The sequence below is a fragment of the Lycorma delicatula genome, chromosome 7, assembly GCF_047948215.1.
Source record: "Lycorma delicatula isolate Av1 chromosome 7, ASM4794821v1, whole genome shotgun sequence".
NCBI classification, from domain to species: domain Eukaryota; kingdom Metazoa; phylum Arthropoda; class Insecta; order Hemiptera; family Fulgoridae; genus Lycorma; species Lycorma delicatula.
The window spans coordinates 120,710,734-120,727,656 of NC_134461.1; the positions used below are offsets into that span (position 1 = coordinate 120,710,734).

The following is a 16,923-nucleotide window of genomic DNA, read 5'->3' on the forward strand; positions in this document are numbered from 1 at the left end:
GAAAGAAGATGCTACCTCATCGATGGTAACTAACCTATTCGCCCGAACCATCTCTTTAGCTTGCTGAATCTTGTCTGTGGTGGAGGTTGACAGGCGTTGCATTCATCCAGCCATTTTTAAACTTTTCGATCCATGAAAACACACTTTTAAAAATATTGAATTTCAGCCTCTGGGAGCCAGGTCTATGCTTTGCGGGATTATACCCCCCACCCCCCACCACAACATCTGCCATTGCGGCCTCAATTGCATCAGTCTGAGTCGAGCTATGGACAATTGAACATGGCCGCTACGATCGATGCTCCGCCAAGTGTGAGTTGCGAAGTGTGATACGTTCTATTGCAGAATGAGCCTACTGTATGGTGAAAACTTTACGAGGGATGGTAGTGTATGGGAATAGTGGAAGAATTTAAAGGGCGAATGGACATGATGAATGGACATGATGAAGGTGGGCAAGGATACAAGTCTGTTGCTCCTGTATGCCTGGTTGAGTGTGTTGATGATTTTGTTCAAGACAAACGGAGGTTTATATGAAATGAACTTTCTGCAGAAATCCTAGGAATTTCAAGGTCTTCTCTGTACATAATTGTGACTAAAGGTACCAGAAACTGTTTGCACGTTGGGTCCCAAAAATGTTGATTGATGAGCAGCGAATGGCATCAGCCTTAATGTTTTTCACGCATTATGATAATGAAGGGAAAGAGTTTTTAAAGTTTTTCATTACTGGTGATAAACAGAGGTGAAGAGCAGTCTAAGCAGTGGATGCACACTTCTTTTCCAAACAAGCTGAAAAAGTTCAGACACTGAACAACAGGAAAACAATGGCTATAGTTTTTTGGTTTCATAAATGTGTCTTATTGGTGAACTTTGTGGAGCAGAGGACATCAACAACAAAGGAAGTTTATTGTGAATGTTTGTCACCTCAAACAATGTTTCTCAAACAATCAACTAGCAATTTTCACCTCTTTCTAGAACTGAAGGCATGGTTGGGCAGACAACAGTTTACCACCAACGAAGAACTTCAGGAAGCTGTCAAGATGTACCTTACCTCACTAGCGGCAAACTTCTTTGAAGAGGGCATCATTTGAAAAAAAAAAAACAGCCTTCTGAATTACCAAGAATATATACCTTAAATATATATATATTTTATATTTTTTAATAAATATAAATACACCTAAAATTAAGTATACATAATGTAAGTATATTAATTACAACTTACTTTTTTTTTTTTTTTTTTATTTTTTTTTTTTTTATTGTGTCATGAAATTCTCCCAGGACTTTTATAACTTACTTTACTTGTGAAAATGCTTTGTTTTGTTTGGAGTTACAGCTAGTGAAAGATTTCAGCTACCCTGGTGAAATGAGGTCATACTGAAATTTTTTGGATGTTAATTAAGGGGCAGAATAACCCAAGTGCATTATACGTACCAGTTTATAATAAATGTTAAAACATGAGCTCCTCATTTTCAACACATTTCTCGGCATGCTTCTGTACTGCTCTTTTTATTTCTTCAGGGCTGTCCTTAAGTTACTCAGCCACATCCATAATGCAGACAATTCATGAGAATGTTTTTTGTTTTGTATACAATATTTCTCATCCATCCCGAGACACAAAAATCTAAAGGTGTAAGTTGTCTTGGTGAACAGGAATATGGACCTCCACAACTGATCTATTTCAGTGAGGTGACGCGTCACTGGAAAGCTGAGGTGATCTTGCTGGAAAGCTGGAAGTATACTTTGCATCTCGGCGCTAAAGAAATATCTTCAAGCAAGTGCAGCAATTTTTCTAAACGAAAGTGCAAGTAGACCTCAGAATTTAAGCAGCTAGGTGAAGATGGCCGCATCATACATTGAAACTAAATCAGTGTTGAAAATATCCTCTTACCATTTCATGAGAAATTACTTCTGCGATGTCATCTCAAGTGAGTGAAATTTGTCCACCAGTTGCAGAACTTCAAGCAAAGTGAACCATCTCCTAGGTGTAACTGGCTGTTTATGATAAAGATAAGACTTGTTTTTTTTGGGTCCTCCAAACCACAAATGCGAAAACCTTCACAGCACAGTACACAAACCTTATGATAGCACAATCCACAGGACACTTAAACAAAACAAGTTTCATCCTTATCATAACAGCCAGTTCAACATCTACACCAAAGAGATGGGCTTTGCTTGGAGTTTAACTTTTCTTGGTTTTATTCAACTTATGTAACACCATTTTGTTGCAAATTAAATTCTCAACAGGTTTTGTTTAAATATTTTACATGTTTATTACCCATTTTACAAAGTTATTGTACATTAGACATAAAAAAACAGGGGTTTTTTACCCCAATTTAATGGTTTTCATCTTAGATTTCTCAAAAACTTCTGCAGATATGGTTCTGGTTTTAGGTCAAAAAACATAAACATAAATCTGTCCCTTGATTCACAAAAATTTTAATTTGATCTCACCAGGGTAGCTGAAATCCGAGCAAAATCTAGCCATACCTAGCAAATGAAGCATTTTAGGACATATGTTTATATGGACTTCTTCCATCATACTAATTTTTTGTAGCTTAAGTAGTATAAAAATAAATTTTATATCCTAGAAATTGTTCGATATGACATACTGCTTTTATCACCATTATTTGCTACCACATATCTCTTACAGCCGCTGTCAGATCTTCAGCATGAATCTCTAGAAATTAAATTTATTCTTATATTAAGTATAAAGTTACATATATTAATATATAAAAAATATTTTTGACATTCTTACTGAGATTTTCAGAGATGTTGATTTAGACGTGATTTATTTTCACTAATAAATAAACATTATTGTTGACAGTATACTACATAATCCAAACATAAACCTATACATTATTTTTGCTATGTAATAATGTCAGTTTAAACACTAAAATTAAACTAAATGAAATCGAAGTTGTAGTGTTCATAAAATTGTAGAGTTGATGGTGCTGTTCGTCTCTTTTCATTCATTTAAGGTACTGTGGATAAATCCCTGATTTTCACTTAGATAATCACTGATTTTAAGTTAAACTCAGCTTAACAAAAAAATGAATAATTTATATGTAGTTAAAATTAGATTAAACAATTTTGTTTCTCAAATAAACCAAAGAAAAATGTGCAAAAAAATGAATAATTTATATGTAGTTAAAATTAGATTAAACAATTTTGTTTCTCAAATAAACCAAAGAAAAATGTGATGATTTAATCCAGGCAGTTCTGTTTTTAAAAGCATATTATTTACTTTTTTTATTTTTCTTTATAAATATGCTTTTATATTTTTCACAACAAACCTTAGCTTTCAGCACTCAGTATCTTAGATCAAAATAAACAACTGATATTTGTTTACAAACATTCATCGCAAAATCAATTGAAATTGATTCAGATGTAAAATCATTATTAAAGTAAAAGAAAATTCTGTACGTACTTTATTAAGGAAAAAAATGTTATTTTTATACTTAGTTAAAATGAAAATAAAAGAATAGTTTTTTTTTTTAGCTAATCTATTTTAACATTTTTAGACTCCAGCACATTACTTTCATTCCAGATGGAAGACTTTATGCTTGTTGTATTAAGTTATTTTTAGTCTTGCACAGCATGTGGAAAATATTTCATAGTAGCTGTGAAGAAATGTAAACAATCAATTTTATTTGTTTTATACTGATAAATACACATTTATACATTATTGTTTTAATGCTATAGTTACAATAAAAATAATATTCACTTTTCTTTTGAATAAGATTTATGTTCGTATGAATAGTTGTTGAAATTATATTGTAATAATTTTGCTTGTTTTTTTCTCTTAGAAATTTTAAAGAATGAATTATTTTGATAGACTTCATTTAGTTACTTATTCAACTTTCTCATCGAAAAACTGCCTTATATATTCAGTGTTCCATTTAAAATTGATTATAAATTAAGCAATGTTTTTTAATACAAAAATGAAAAATATTCTTATCAGAAATAAAAGTGTGTTTACGTATCATTCACAAGCATGTGACTAGAGAAATCCGTAGATAGTAGACTCTGTTTTAAAGTATTTTCCCCAAAAGTAGCTAGAATTTTGAAAACACATTTTTCTAATTAAAATTCTTGGTTATAATGTGAAAATGGACTTTGTTCTGTGTTGGATTAGTCATATGAAAAGGATAAATGAAAAGGATAAATCAGATATATTTAAGGTACCTCTTCTGCTTTCTTAAAAAAAAATTTCTTTTTAGGAGAGAAATTATACAGTTTTATTAAAATTTTTATTGCTTGAGTTTAATTTTAAATTCAACTTAATTTTTTTGTGATAACTTTCACCTTGATTGAGTTGCGCTCTTTTTAAGAGTTTTATATCCAAGAGAATTTTTATGTGATGTAATAATTAGAGCCAGAGAATGGAAATGAACATGAAAAAATTAAAGAAAAATAAAATAAATTTAGGGTACAGATATACATTGGGAATGATAAATTAGAATTTGATTAGGAATGATGTTAGAGGAAAAGTTTAGGCTACTAATTAGAAATTAAGCAAGAAGACTGCAAAAATAATGTGGGCATGAATTTAGTTAGATTGCAATATTATACTGAACAGTACCTTATATTGAAGATAAACTGGAGAAAACAAGTAAGAAATTGTTACACCCCCCTCCATACATGTATTGGGAAAATGTACAGAAGGACAAGTACATCCTTTATAATTTATTTATAGTTTTTTATTTATCAGGTATAGTAAGATCAAGATTCTCTTTTGAAATGCCAATAATGTAGAAACTTTCAGAAGTTCTGCTACATCTGTAATTTAGGATTATAAGCCCAATCTAAATATCCACTTTTTTTCTTTAATGGGCCTTGAAAAAGCTTTCTGGATTTTTAATTTAGGTTAAAAATGTGTCATTTTCTTATGAGATTTATGGCTTACAATTTTATTTATTCGTTAGTAACAGACATTTAAAAAACAATAATTAAACCTTTAGAAAAGAGATCCCTGTTAACTCAATTTAAAATTATTAGAGTAAGGTTCGTGTAGCTTATTTAGAGAAGGTAAAAACTTTTGAATCATTTTTGAAGTATATTTAGATTTTTTTTAAGGCAGATTTGGAATATACAATATATGTAGGTTAATCTGTATCAAAATGATATAAATAAGTTTAGATAATTTTTTACAATAAAAGTTGTTGTTTATTAAAGTTTACTAAACATTGAAGCTCTGATAAAAATAGCTTAGATAAAAAGCAAAGGGATTAATAATCTTTTTTTTTATGAAAAAAAAAATTAACGATTTATGAAAGGAGGAACCTCTTTATTTGACGCATTCTGTTTTCTGGTGACAATAGCTAGCCATACAGAAATGTGTGTTCACACTCATGCATCTGTATTATGTTCGTATTTCATGTGTCCATATTAAAGGTAGGGGAAGAATATTTGGCATTATGCCAGATTAGTCAAGCCGTTGTATTGTGCTATACTCATCTGTCTGCTGAAATAAGAAATTGTGTTTGTGTGAATAAATCTCTGCTATGTCTTAAATTTTTTAAATAATTTTTTATTTACAGTAAGTTTTTAAAAATATATCCGTCGATCTTATATATTTATTGTGTTCTATCAATTCTGTTAGGTTTTTGAAAATTGACCATCATAACTTGTCATTATTTCCATGTGCTTAATCTATAACTTGTCAGTAATTATATAATCATATATTTATTCTTTTTTTATTTAAAATCTAACCAATTTTTTTGTGATTTTCTTTTTTAAAACTGAATATTATATTTTCTGTTTAACTGTAAAGTTTAATTCTGTAAAGTAATTATTTGCAATTATTTTTTAAATAATATAACCTTACTTTTGATTATGTGATTGTTTTGTTTCATTAGTTTCATGTATTAATACTAACAGAATAATTTATGAAGTATTTTATGACAATGAATTACCCACTGTATTAGTTACATTTTTAGTTTAATTTTTGTGCATTTAATACTATTTAAATCAAAATTTATTATCTTATGTATTAGTATAACATTTGCATTTCTTGTGTGCATTTAATTAAACATTTTGGTAGAAAAAAATCAGTAAATCTTCTTAATGTTATATATTTATAAATTATGGCAGTTTTAGATACAGTTACTGTCCGTAGGATAATATTTTTTAACAATGTTTTCTTATTGCTTGCAATTGTATTTGAGTTTAAAATATTTAAGTTTCCTCTTTCATTTTAGTTTCTTTTTGCATATGACAGTTTCAATTTATTATAAAATTATCAGTTGTGAAAATTTGTTAAACTACAAAATTCCATTTCCATATCCTATGCACAAACTTCAAGCTTATTTGATAATACAAAAAAAGTTTTTTAGATTTCTTGTGAGTTAGGGTTTTGAAGGAGAATATTGCTCCCATGACTGGAATTGGTCTCTGTATTGAGAAATACTGGCTCTATTCCATTTTTTCACAATTATTTTGAAGTAAAGTGTGCTGTGGTTTAGTTATCTTGAACAAATCCAGTTTCCATCCTACTCGTACTTTGTTTTTAAGCTTTGTTTCTGTCTTAAGCTGTTGTTTGTTTGTCTTTTTTTCATTATAAGCAATTCTGATTGTTATTCAGTTATATTTTTATTAATCAAAGTTCTATTGCATAATCGAAAAGATTGATGTACAATTTTTTATGATTGGATTTTTTTTTTTAGTAGGTTATTTGGGTAGTATAATAACAAACTGAGATTGTCTTGAACATATTTTGGTATTTTATTTAAATTTTTGTATGTTTTGCTTTTGCTTTACAGAGAAAATGTAATGGCTGTTTCACAACCTAGTACTGAATCAACAAAAATTCTCTTTGACGACACTGAAAAAATACTTAAACAGTCTAAGGAATTGGTAGCCATGTCTACAAATCCATCAGATGATACAGTACTATCAGTTCGTCTTAGTTCTGTAAAGGTATGGGATTTATTTGATGCATTTTAAATTAATATTCTTATAAACTGAGAAAAATTTTTAATCAAATAAAAAATGGGCATTGCTTTGCATAATTAATCTAACCCTACTGCTCATAGTTTTCTTTAATGAATTCCATTAAAAAATACTTTTACCACTGAAGAAAGGGTTGCCGATTAGTTATGAAAAAATCTTGGAAAACGTGATACAGTGTAGTCACTCAAAAAAGTAACATTTACTTTATGATAGGTTTGATGATTTGTGTCATTGTTATATAGTTTTGATTGATATGTTGCTACTACTTTAAATTTAGTGCACTAGTTTCTTTTTAGAATTCTAATCTTTTTAATAGATGATTTTTTTTATTATTAATTTCAGTAGTAATGTTTTTTTAATAAGCATAATTTAAAAAAATAAGTTTATATTACTCTCTTTTATTACACATAAGCAATAATTTAATTAAAACTCTAATAAGCATAATTTAAAAAAAGTTTATATTACTCTCTTTTAAGCAGTAATTTAATTATAAAGCTAATAAGCATAATTAAAAAAAAAAAGTTTATAAATAATCAGGAATTTCTGTAGTTACTCCCCTTACTGACTGATAGTAGTGGATCACTTTCATACACAACACTTACAAGTGGGAGAACACTTACAAAACTAAGAATAAATTACAACCTGAAAATGTTTTCCCTTTCATTTTCCTTCTGCTCTCAGTCAATTTTTCAGTCCTTTATATCTTGGCATTCCTTAGTTTTATCATATTATACAGTCAAACCTCTGTAACAAACCTTGATATTGTTAATTTTCTTACTGCACTAAATTTTAATATAACTATGTATAGATTTACCTCTATATTGTCTGCTTATACATTAAGAATTTCCTAAAATCCATTAACTAATGCACAGCACTAAAATTACTGTACAAACGTTTATTCATTTATCTAAACGAGACATTTATTTAACACATACTCTGTCTATTATTCAGTCCATACAATACAGTTCAGCAATAACTTTTCCTGGTATTAATTCAGTTGGTCTCTGTCTTTGGAATATATTAACAGAAGTGCCTTAGTGTTTCAGAAAAAAATAGTGTTATACATGAAGTTGACAAAGGTAGGTGTTAAAAAAAAAGATATCACTCAAAAATTTGGAATCAAACTAAATTCATTGTCAACGATTTAAAAAAATTGGGACATGATACTACAAGAACTAGACCAGCGTAAAGAAAATCTAGTTAGAAAAAAATTAAAGGTAGCACATATCGAGAAAAATTGTATTTTTTATTGATAAAAGTAAAAGTTCTACTTTTCCTGCCAAACTAGGAATTATACAACCATTGGATCTGAGGGTAATTAAACATTTTAAAAGAATCCTGAAAAAAAATTGTAACTTTGTAGAAAACGAGACTGTCCCTGTTAATATTTTGACCTCCAATTTCTGAATTATCTAAAGATGACACTGTATGACACTATTACAGTTAAAAAGTCATTGGTATTTCCCCCAAACAACTGAATGTCAGTAATGAAGTTGCACCCTTTTTTAACATTTGTATGTAGAAAAATTGGTAAAACAATTTATAATCGTACAATATAAAGATTTGAATGTAAGATTGTAAAAAATGCTTGACCTAGACTTTAGAAATTAAATTTTTATATTTTTATTTAGGAGAAAAGGAACAAAGGATATTTTAAGAATTAAAAATAAAACTAAATCATTAACAATTAATAAATTATGCGAACATACCTTTTTGTGTTTATGCCATAACCATAAGTGGTTATTGGCAACCTGTTGTGTTTACAAGTACTCCAAAAAAATGGCATTTAGTCATTTTTTGGAGTAAGTAAGAATAAAACGCTTACCAGGCCAGACTTATTTGAAAAAGTGAGCAGTGAAGGAGTTTCTCAATGCTTTACACATGTAATACCACAATAATAAGGAAGATTGCAATAGGTAGTGCTAATCAACAAATTAATGTCTGCAATGAAGTTGTGTTACACACACTGCTTCAACTCAGCAGGCGATCAAATTACATTAATATATTTAATATGAATGAAGCAGAAGTAGAAATTATTGTCTTTCTAACTTTTTTCACAAATTTTGATCTAATTTTTTAATTATATAAATCAGTTATAAATAGAAATATACATTTGTATGTGAATTGTAATAAAAAAATCGTTAGGTAGGTAGTTTAGTGTGAATTACATTTCATGTGAATTTTTTGGCTATTTATTTATAAAATTAACAAACAATTTCCTTTTATGTAATGGAGAGATTCTCTAGATCTGTAATGGGGTAGGGGGCTTCAAGAATACTAAACATTATTGTAGGGTTTTGTCAACTCATTGTTTGTCTTAAGATTTAGTTGAAGAGTTAGATTTATTGTTCATGAAAATTAGTTCAACCATTCTGATGTTCTGTGAATGTGCAGGCATACATTAAAATGTGTCACTACCATTTATCATACTGAATTTCTCATTTTATCATGTTTAGTTACAATCAGTTAATTCAGTTCACCTATCACTTTACCCCTATGGCAATGCATATTGGTTATTTTTTTCATTTTAAGTGAACAGTAATCTAAAATTTACATCAAACATATGTTCAGAAGTTCATTTATAAATATTGAGGTGCTGCAGTGGAATTTCTGTTTTTTTATATGCAATATCTAGGAATAGAAATGGAACTGTGAATGTAATGCAAGCTAAGTAAACAGATGTCAAGTATGTTTTATGCTGTTATACAAATATTGTATAAATTCTATTTATAAATATACAGGTATTTGTAAGTAGTATTTTCTTTTTTCATTCATATTATTTTATTATTGAAAATTAATCAATCAATCCAGATGAGTATGAGCTGTGAATTTTACAAACAGCTTTTTAATATTTTTTTTTTCCAGGACTAAATAAGAACTAATTTTTTTTTTATAAATAACCTGGTGGTTTTTTTCATTAAGGCTAAAATCACTAGTTTATTTTGTAATGTTAATACTTGTGAAAATTGTTCATTTTATGTGGAATTTCTTTAACATTTTGTCTGTATTTATAGAATATGCTTTCCTATTTTCTTAAAGCTTATTTTTGTGCAAGTTTTTTTTATTTAAAGAATTTTTACTTCTACTTATTGAAGGAGGTGAATGTGTTATGTTAAAAGTTTTGAAATGGTTAGTTTTATGGCTACTTAATGTATGAAGAGGTTTATTTTTATGTTGATAGTCCATAAAATTTTAGGTATGTTTTTGAATATCATTTCTTAAAACTTAACGATTTTTAATTGTATCATGAGTTAAAAACAAATTTCAAGATTTCTGTTTTTAAGAAATCGTGCACTTTTCTTTTATCATGAGTTAAAAACAAATTTCAAGATGACAGTCTTACAAATTCTGAGTGTTAGTAACAAGCCAAAATTTATATTCATTACTAACATGTGTAGCATAATTTTTGCTGATGTGATGTATTTGAAATGTTTTAAATTAAACATTAAGTTATTTCATGTACTATTTTTAGGTGATAAAAAAAAGCTGATTCTGTAACAAAAAATAAACTTTTTCCTTTGAAAAAATAAAGAAAAAAATGGTAAAACTAAATTTTCAGGCTACTCATTCAGTAAAAAATTTACTTATGCCAAGAAAAAGTTTTTTCTTCTTTATCTAGATTGAGTGAAAATAAAATTTTATTCATTAAAATGTTTGTGTTACTAGATCAAGTTATGGTGTTATTTTGTTTATTTGTATAAAGGAAGTTTAGCATTGTTTTCTTGTTTCTAAAGATAGTTTAGTCACAGATGTCTGATTCTAACTATTATTAAACTTTTTAGTTGAGAGATTTATTCAACTGCTCCACTTTGATGAACTTTTCATGCGCTGTAAAAAGATAGATCTTTGAATTTTATTAACATATCATAAAATAGTTAGTAATTTTTTCAATTGTTTTCAATATTTTATAAATTAAAGATTTATTTAATATTTTAGAATAGCAATATTTAAATTATTAGTCCTCTACCAATAATATTTTTAATAATAATTAATAGTTTTATAATGTTTATTACAGATTGCAGTATTTAGAAACATTAATATAGCTTTTCTTTTATTTTTCAATTTAATGACTCAAAAATAATATTTGCATTTTTTTTAGAGTTAGGAAAATCTTTTGAAAAAAATTTTAAAATAAGAAGATATGTAGGAAATTATGGAAAAAAAAATTGTGGTGTTTATAATAATGTTTATAATAATAATGTTTAACAACTGTTTTTATGTTTTAGACAAAAAAAGACGAATTGAGTAACAAAGAAAAGGCTTTGGAAAAATTGACAAAACTTGAAGAAGAGCCTACATCTGTGAAAGCCAAACAACTTATTTCTGCTATTGAAGGAGTAAGTAATAATAAAAAGAAAAAAGTCTTGAGCAATAAAAAAAAGTTGTTTTTGTAAAGAAGCTTGGGAAATTGTATATAGTGCAAGATAAACTCATATTTTATTACTGAAGTATTTGCACTTAAATTTTAATGTCGTATCCATTACAAATCACATTTCTGTTAACAATTACAACAACGAACAATTGATATTTATAAATGAATGTCATAAACAATTATGTACCTGGACTAACAGTCATATTAATCAACAAACTAATGGTGCTAAAAAGTAATTTTGGATTCCTGTTTAAGACCTAACTATACTACAGCTTTTACACAATTTTCTTTACATTTGCCTGTTGAAAATTACTTTCAATGCGCAGTGTAATATGAATGAATAGGGTAGGATTCATAAACAATAGAATGGATTAATGTCGTCATCTAAATCCCAGTAAAGGTAGTTACTTATATACAGATTTGAATACTAGATCATGGATACCGGTTTTCTTTGGTAGTTGGGTTTCAATTAACCACACATCTCAGGAATGATCGACCTGAGACTGTGATTATCTGGATAAACTGAACATCCATGCCTTGGATTCGTTCAGAGTGTACTTGGTAACTTTGCAGAAGGTTGATAGTTTAAGGCAAAGGCAGACTAATTGTATTTCCTCAGCTCCTCAATTCTGTGGAATGGAGGCTAAAAAATCCAGTTTCCATTCAATGACAGGCTCTAATTTACAACATATTCTTTCCTGGTGACCCACTGATGTAATAAGTTTCAAATACACTCATTAAGTTAAAAGTACACACAAGTAAGGAACTTATCTACTTATGGATTAAAACTCGATAAAGCAGTGTAAGATATACATATTACATATTACATGAGTGAATCAATCAACAAAAACAATCCATTATTAATTTTTTCTTTCTTGAAACACTAACAAGGTACACTGTAAGGGCTCATCACTGAAGTGATGGAGTGTTTTTTATTTACAAGCCAAGTCTGTCTAAAGAAAGTTGAATATTTTTTAGTTTACTATTGCTTTATTTCTTGTAGATATTTATAGCAAAAATTATTTTTAAATTTTTTAAAATAAACTTACCTTCATTCAATTAAATATTAAAAAAAAAACAAGATTAAAAGATCTGAGTAATTGGAGTTTCATACACTACAAAATCTTACTCTAATGCATATTTATTACAAATTAAAGATATGTGTGTGATTCATTTAATTTTACTGAGAGTTTCAATAAAATTTTAGTTAAACATTCATATCTGCTCACCATATGTTTATATTATATTATTTCATTAAAATAGTAACATTTTATTTTTTATAAAATTCCATTCATGGTAACAATTTCTTTTTTAATAGATTGTTGTAATTTACTAATAATCAACATAATTAAGTTTATTTTATTGTATGTTTTATATTGTATAGGTACAGAAAGGACTTACTGAACATAAAGAATATATTATGGGAAAGTTAGCTTCTCTTAAAAAATTCATGATACACTTGGATTCAATTACAGCTTGGATTATGGAAACAAAAACACGTATAAATATCAGTAAAGAATTACCACCTGCTGATAAGAAACGAGTTATTGATAATATTATGGTAAATAAGTTATTTTATATAAAATGTTTTTATTTTCTTTTTCTAGCTCGATATTTGTAAATTTTATCATTACAGAGTGTACTAAGAAGTGTTGGCCAACCTTAAGGGACTGATTTAGAACATCAAAATTAAGTTAATATGGACAAACGGCCTATCTCTCTTCATTTTCTCCTCTGTCTGCCATTTTAGGTTTTTTCAACAAAGTTTTATTTTAAGAATGGATTGACACAGTGTAATGAAATTTGGTGTATATCTACTTAAAATATCTGTAATATAAATAACGTAATTTGAAAATTTTACATTTGAAAATTAGAAATTGGAAGCCAACTAAATGTTTTGATCATTAATAGGACTATAAATATTTCCTTATTAAGTTATACTTTATTTAATAAAATATTAAGCCTTTTATAATGAACAAAATGATACTTCATTTATTTATTGATTAACAGCTGAGATACGTCTGAAATTGTTGAAGAGGATTGCAAAAATTGTGCTGTCTTTAAACTTCATTAAAATATCTCAATTTCTTCTAAATATCTAAATTTTTATTGAAAAAAAACAAAAACAAAAATGTAGATAGAGGAAAAGTGAAGGAGAAAGGACATTTGAGTAAATGAACTTTGTTTATTTTGATGTCAGAAATCAGTCCCTTATGTTTGGCAAGTTTGTTTTGCAAGAAAATATAAGTTCATGATAAAAAAAAAACTATTCAGTTTTTTCTGCAGTAGTCTTTACTGCAAATATTTAGGACTTGAGTTATAAATTTAATAATTTAAAAATTTGTTTTCTATTTGAAATCATTTGTACCATGTAAACATTCCAAATTTGAATTGTTTTGCTCAAAAATTCTTTGTTCTGTTATAACCTTAAATGGAAATATGTTGAATTAAAGAGCTGTGTAATCATGTAACTACATCAGATTATTATTTTCTTAAGTTGAATTCTGATGATGCTTATTGAATCCTGATGCTTATTTATCACTGGATGAATAAGCAACATCATTGCTTAATGAATTGTGACAGATGATCTGTGATATTCCATATATATTATTATTGCTTATGATACTAATGGTGTTTGGTCATTGGGGTTCAGTTAATGGCTCCAGCTTGAGAAATTGGCTTAAGGCAAGACGATATATATTGTAATTTGGACTGAAATAACTGTTTAGAATGAAATAACTGTTTTCGTAGTGGATGGTAGCTCTATATATGAGCTTGTTCAGGAACTCTTGTTTACTAACCATAAAGGGTCCAATAAACAGCTTAGTTTCTGTGAAGTCCAGGACTCCTGCTTCTCATGTAATCTAATTATAAATAGTTTCTTTTCAACTTTCTACCTTTTAACCTGGCCTTATGGTAAAATTTAGTTTGTACGTTTTACTAGATGCTTGGTTTAATATACTTTTCAGGATTCATTTTTTTAATTAAAAGTTCATGTTAACCAACTTTACTAGTAAATTAAACCCACTTATTATTCATTTTTGTAGTTCTAATTTTAAAAAAAATTAACGTTTAAATTTTCTTATTTGAAATTATAAAAGAAGCCGTTTATTTTAATAAAGGTATAGAATGTTCATTGTTTTTTCACATTTTCTAGATAATTTTTATTTATTATTTGGTTACATAAATATGTTTTTGAAAATCAAATAACATAATTTGTTTATTTTGTTTTTGTTATGATGGGATTTTCACCAAGTAACTGCTTCATTTATCGATTCTTTAATATTTGAGTTTTTACGATTTATTTATGTTAGTTATCATTGAGTAAATTTAATGCAATTGTTCATTAATTAAACTACTACTGTTAAATTTTCCTGGGTCTCATGTAAAAGAAAAAGTCAAGAAGACATTTGTATTTTTTATATTTAAAAATTTTATTTTTAAATTAACCTTTTGTTATTCTTCTATTTTTCTGTTTGATTTTATTTTGTGGTTTACCACACATTCTTTCTTTTAATAATTTTCTGTTATCTTGATGATTGTTTGTTGAGACTAGGAATGTTAAGTATGTCATCTTTGACATCAAAATTATACTATGATTTATTGAAAATAAAGAATTTCGTTTATTGAAATTAAATTATTTTTTATAATGAAGTAGTTATAATTTATACCTCTCGTCTCTCAAAATATTAGTCTGTATTGAATAATTAGTCAAAAGTTAGTTTGCTAACTAGTTGTTAGTTTATCAAAACTTTAGTTTGTGTGGTTTAACTTAGGCAAAAGCTCATTTAATATTTTATTTGTAAATAAACATCTTCATATTTTTGATCGGCATTGATTACTATAGTTATTTGCCACTAATAAGTGACATTAGTGTATAGTAAAAATTCACCAATGCAGTTTATCTTTAATTATTTAAAGTAACCAGTTATTTTTTTAAAATATGGTTGTTTATATTGGATTCTACTTCCTGAGAAATTTCAGAGCTATCATGGTTGTTTAATTATTATATTCTAAATTAATGTAGTTTAGCTGGAATTTTTAACAAATGTAATTTTTTGTTTTATAGTTATACTATAGTCATATTCACTTGTTTTGGTAACAATAGTGGACAACCAGTTTATAACTTTTCCATGCAGTTAGTTACTTAAGACAATAACATAATCTAATTTTGTTATTATAACGTTAACATAAGTTTTATTATTTTATAAACAATTAAAAACCTAGTTTTTATCTCTTTTTAATTTATTAAAATACTATATTTAATATTATAGGAAGCAATTGATAAACTGTTTGCCCATCATATCTACACATAAAGGGATGTTTCTAAATTGCCAGTTATGTGACCAGTTACCATATTTTGATCAGTCATTTAATTACTCATCGAATTTAATTAGATTTTTAATACAAACTTTGGTGGAATACTTTTAGTTGTTGGATTAAGTTAATGTTACTATACCAGGATCATTTCATGGGAGTGTACAAGACAAGCTGTCAAACTGTAACTTGGTTTTAAGCTTGTTATAACCTATTTTTTCTAATTAGAAAGTAAAATAATTACACAAAGGATCTAGACTATGCAGTGATAGTATGAACTATATCTAAATTTATAACATTATAAATTAATAATAAATAAATATTATACAGTATTGTAGGCATCATTTACTGTAACATTAGTCATAATAAATTATATTTATCTTTTAATAAAGATTATCGTAATTTTATTTATAAAATCTTTTGCAGTTATCCCATGATTTTTGGATTTGGATATTAGCTTACCTTAATCTTCATGTACTGTATCCTTCTTGTACTTCTCTACATATCCTTCCATTTTCTCATCCTTTTTCATTTGTTCCTTCCATCTTGCTTGGGTGTTCCTAATAGCCTTCTTCCTATCCACTATGCTTCCTTAATTTCCTTTCAACAGTACTTTATTATACAATCATATCACAACTACCTTAACCAGTAATAAATGTATAACCAGTATAAGGAAAGCTTTTAAAATTATCATATTATTTATATTGTATTTATATATATTTTTCAATGTTTTAATTGCCTGTGAAATAATCAATTTTCACATATACATTCATATGTATTCATTTTTGCTTTGATCAGTTTTTAAAATAAAATGTCCGGTTTTTTGGGCATAGATGTCAACCTAAAAAAATTGCTGTAAAATTACTTTTTCAGACAAAAAAATTGAAAAATTTGAGAATGAATCCACAAATCATCAGTTTTTTGAAAATATTTCTACTATTACATTCTTATCTAATAGAGATTTCTTTTCTGTTATATATTTATTTAAGTTTCACATGAATTGATTGAATTCAGTGTATGTTACTTTAAACATTTTCTGCCCCACCCACTATTCATTGCAGGAGAAGCATAGTGTAAAATTTTTAATTCTTGATACTTTTAGAAAAAGACTTCTCCATAAATGTTTTTTATTAGGATTATTTTTTGGACAGGCTAAAATTCTTATTCATAGGAGAGAGAGAAAGAGAGGAATAGTCTCTTTGACCATGTATATTGAACTTTCATAAAGTAATCCATTCTTTTAGTTTATTATTTTTGGTTATACACAGTTTCATGGAGATATTTGGAAA

The 16,923-nt window shown here is 27.3% G+C and overlaps 1 protein-coding gene across 3 annotated transcripts in view; it reads left to right on the plus strand.

Annotated features, from left to right (window-relative positions):
- Dys (Dystrophin) overlaps positions 1-16,923 on the plus strand; it is a 1,915,508-nt gene that overhangs the window by 292,978 nt on the left and 1,605,607 nt on the right. For all 3 annotated transcript variants that reach the window (XM_075370745.1, XM_075370746.1, XM_075370747.1), the window contains exons 41-43: positions 6,756-6,912; positions 11,172-11,282; positions 12,702-12,878. In XM_075370745.1, the coding sequence (XP_075226860.1) occupies positions 6,756-6,912; positions 11,172-11,282; positions 12,702-12,878 (445 nt within the window). The remainder of the gene's footprint in view (positions 1-6,755; positions 6,913-11,171; positions 11,283-12,701; positions 12,879-16,923) is intronic.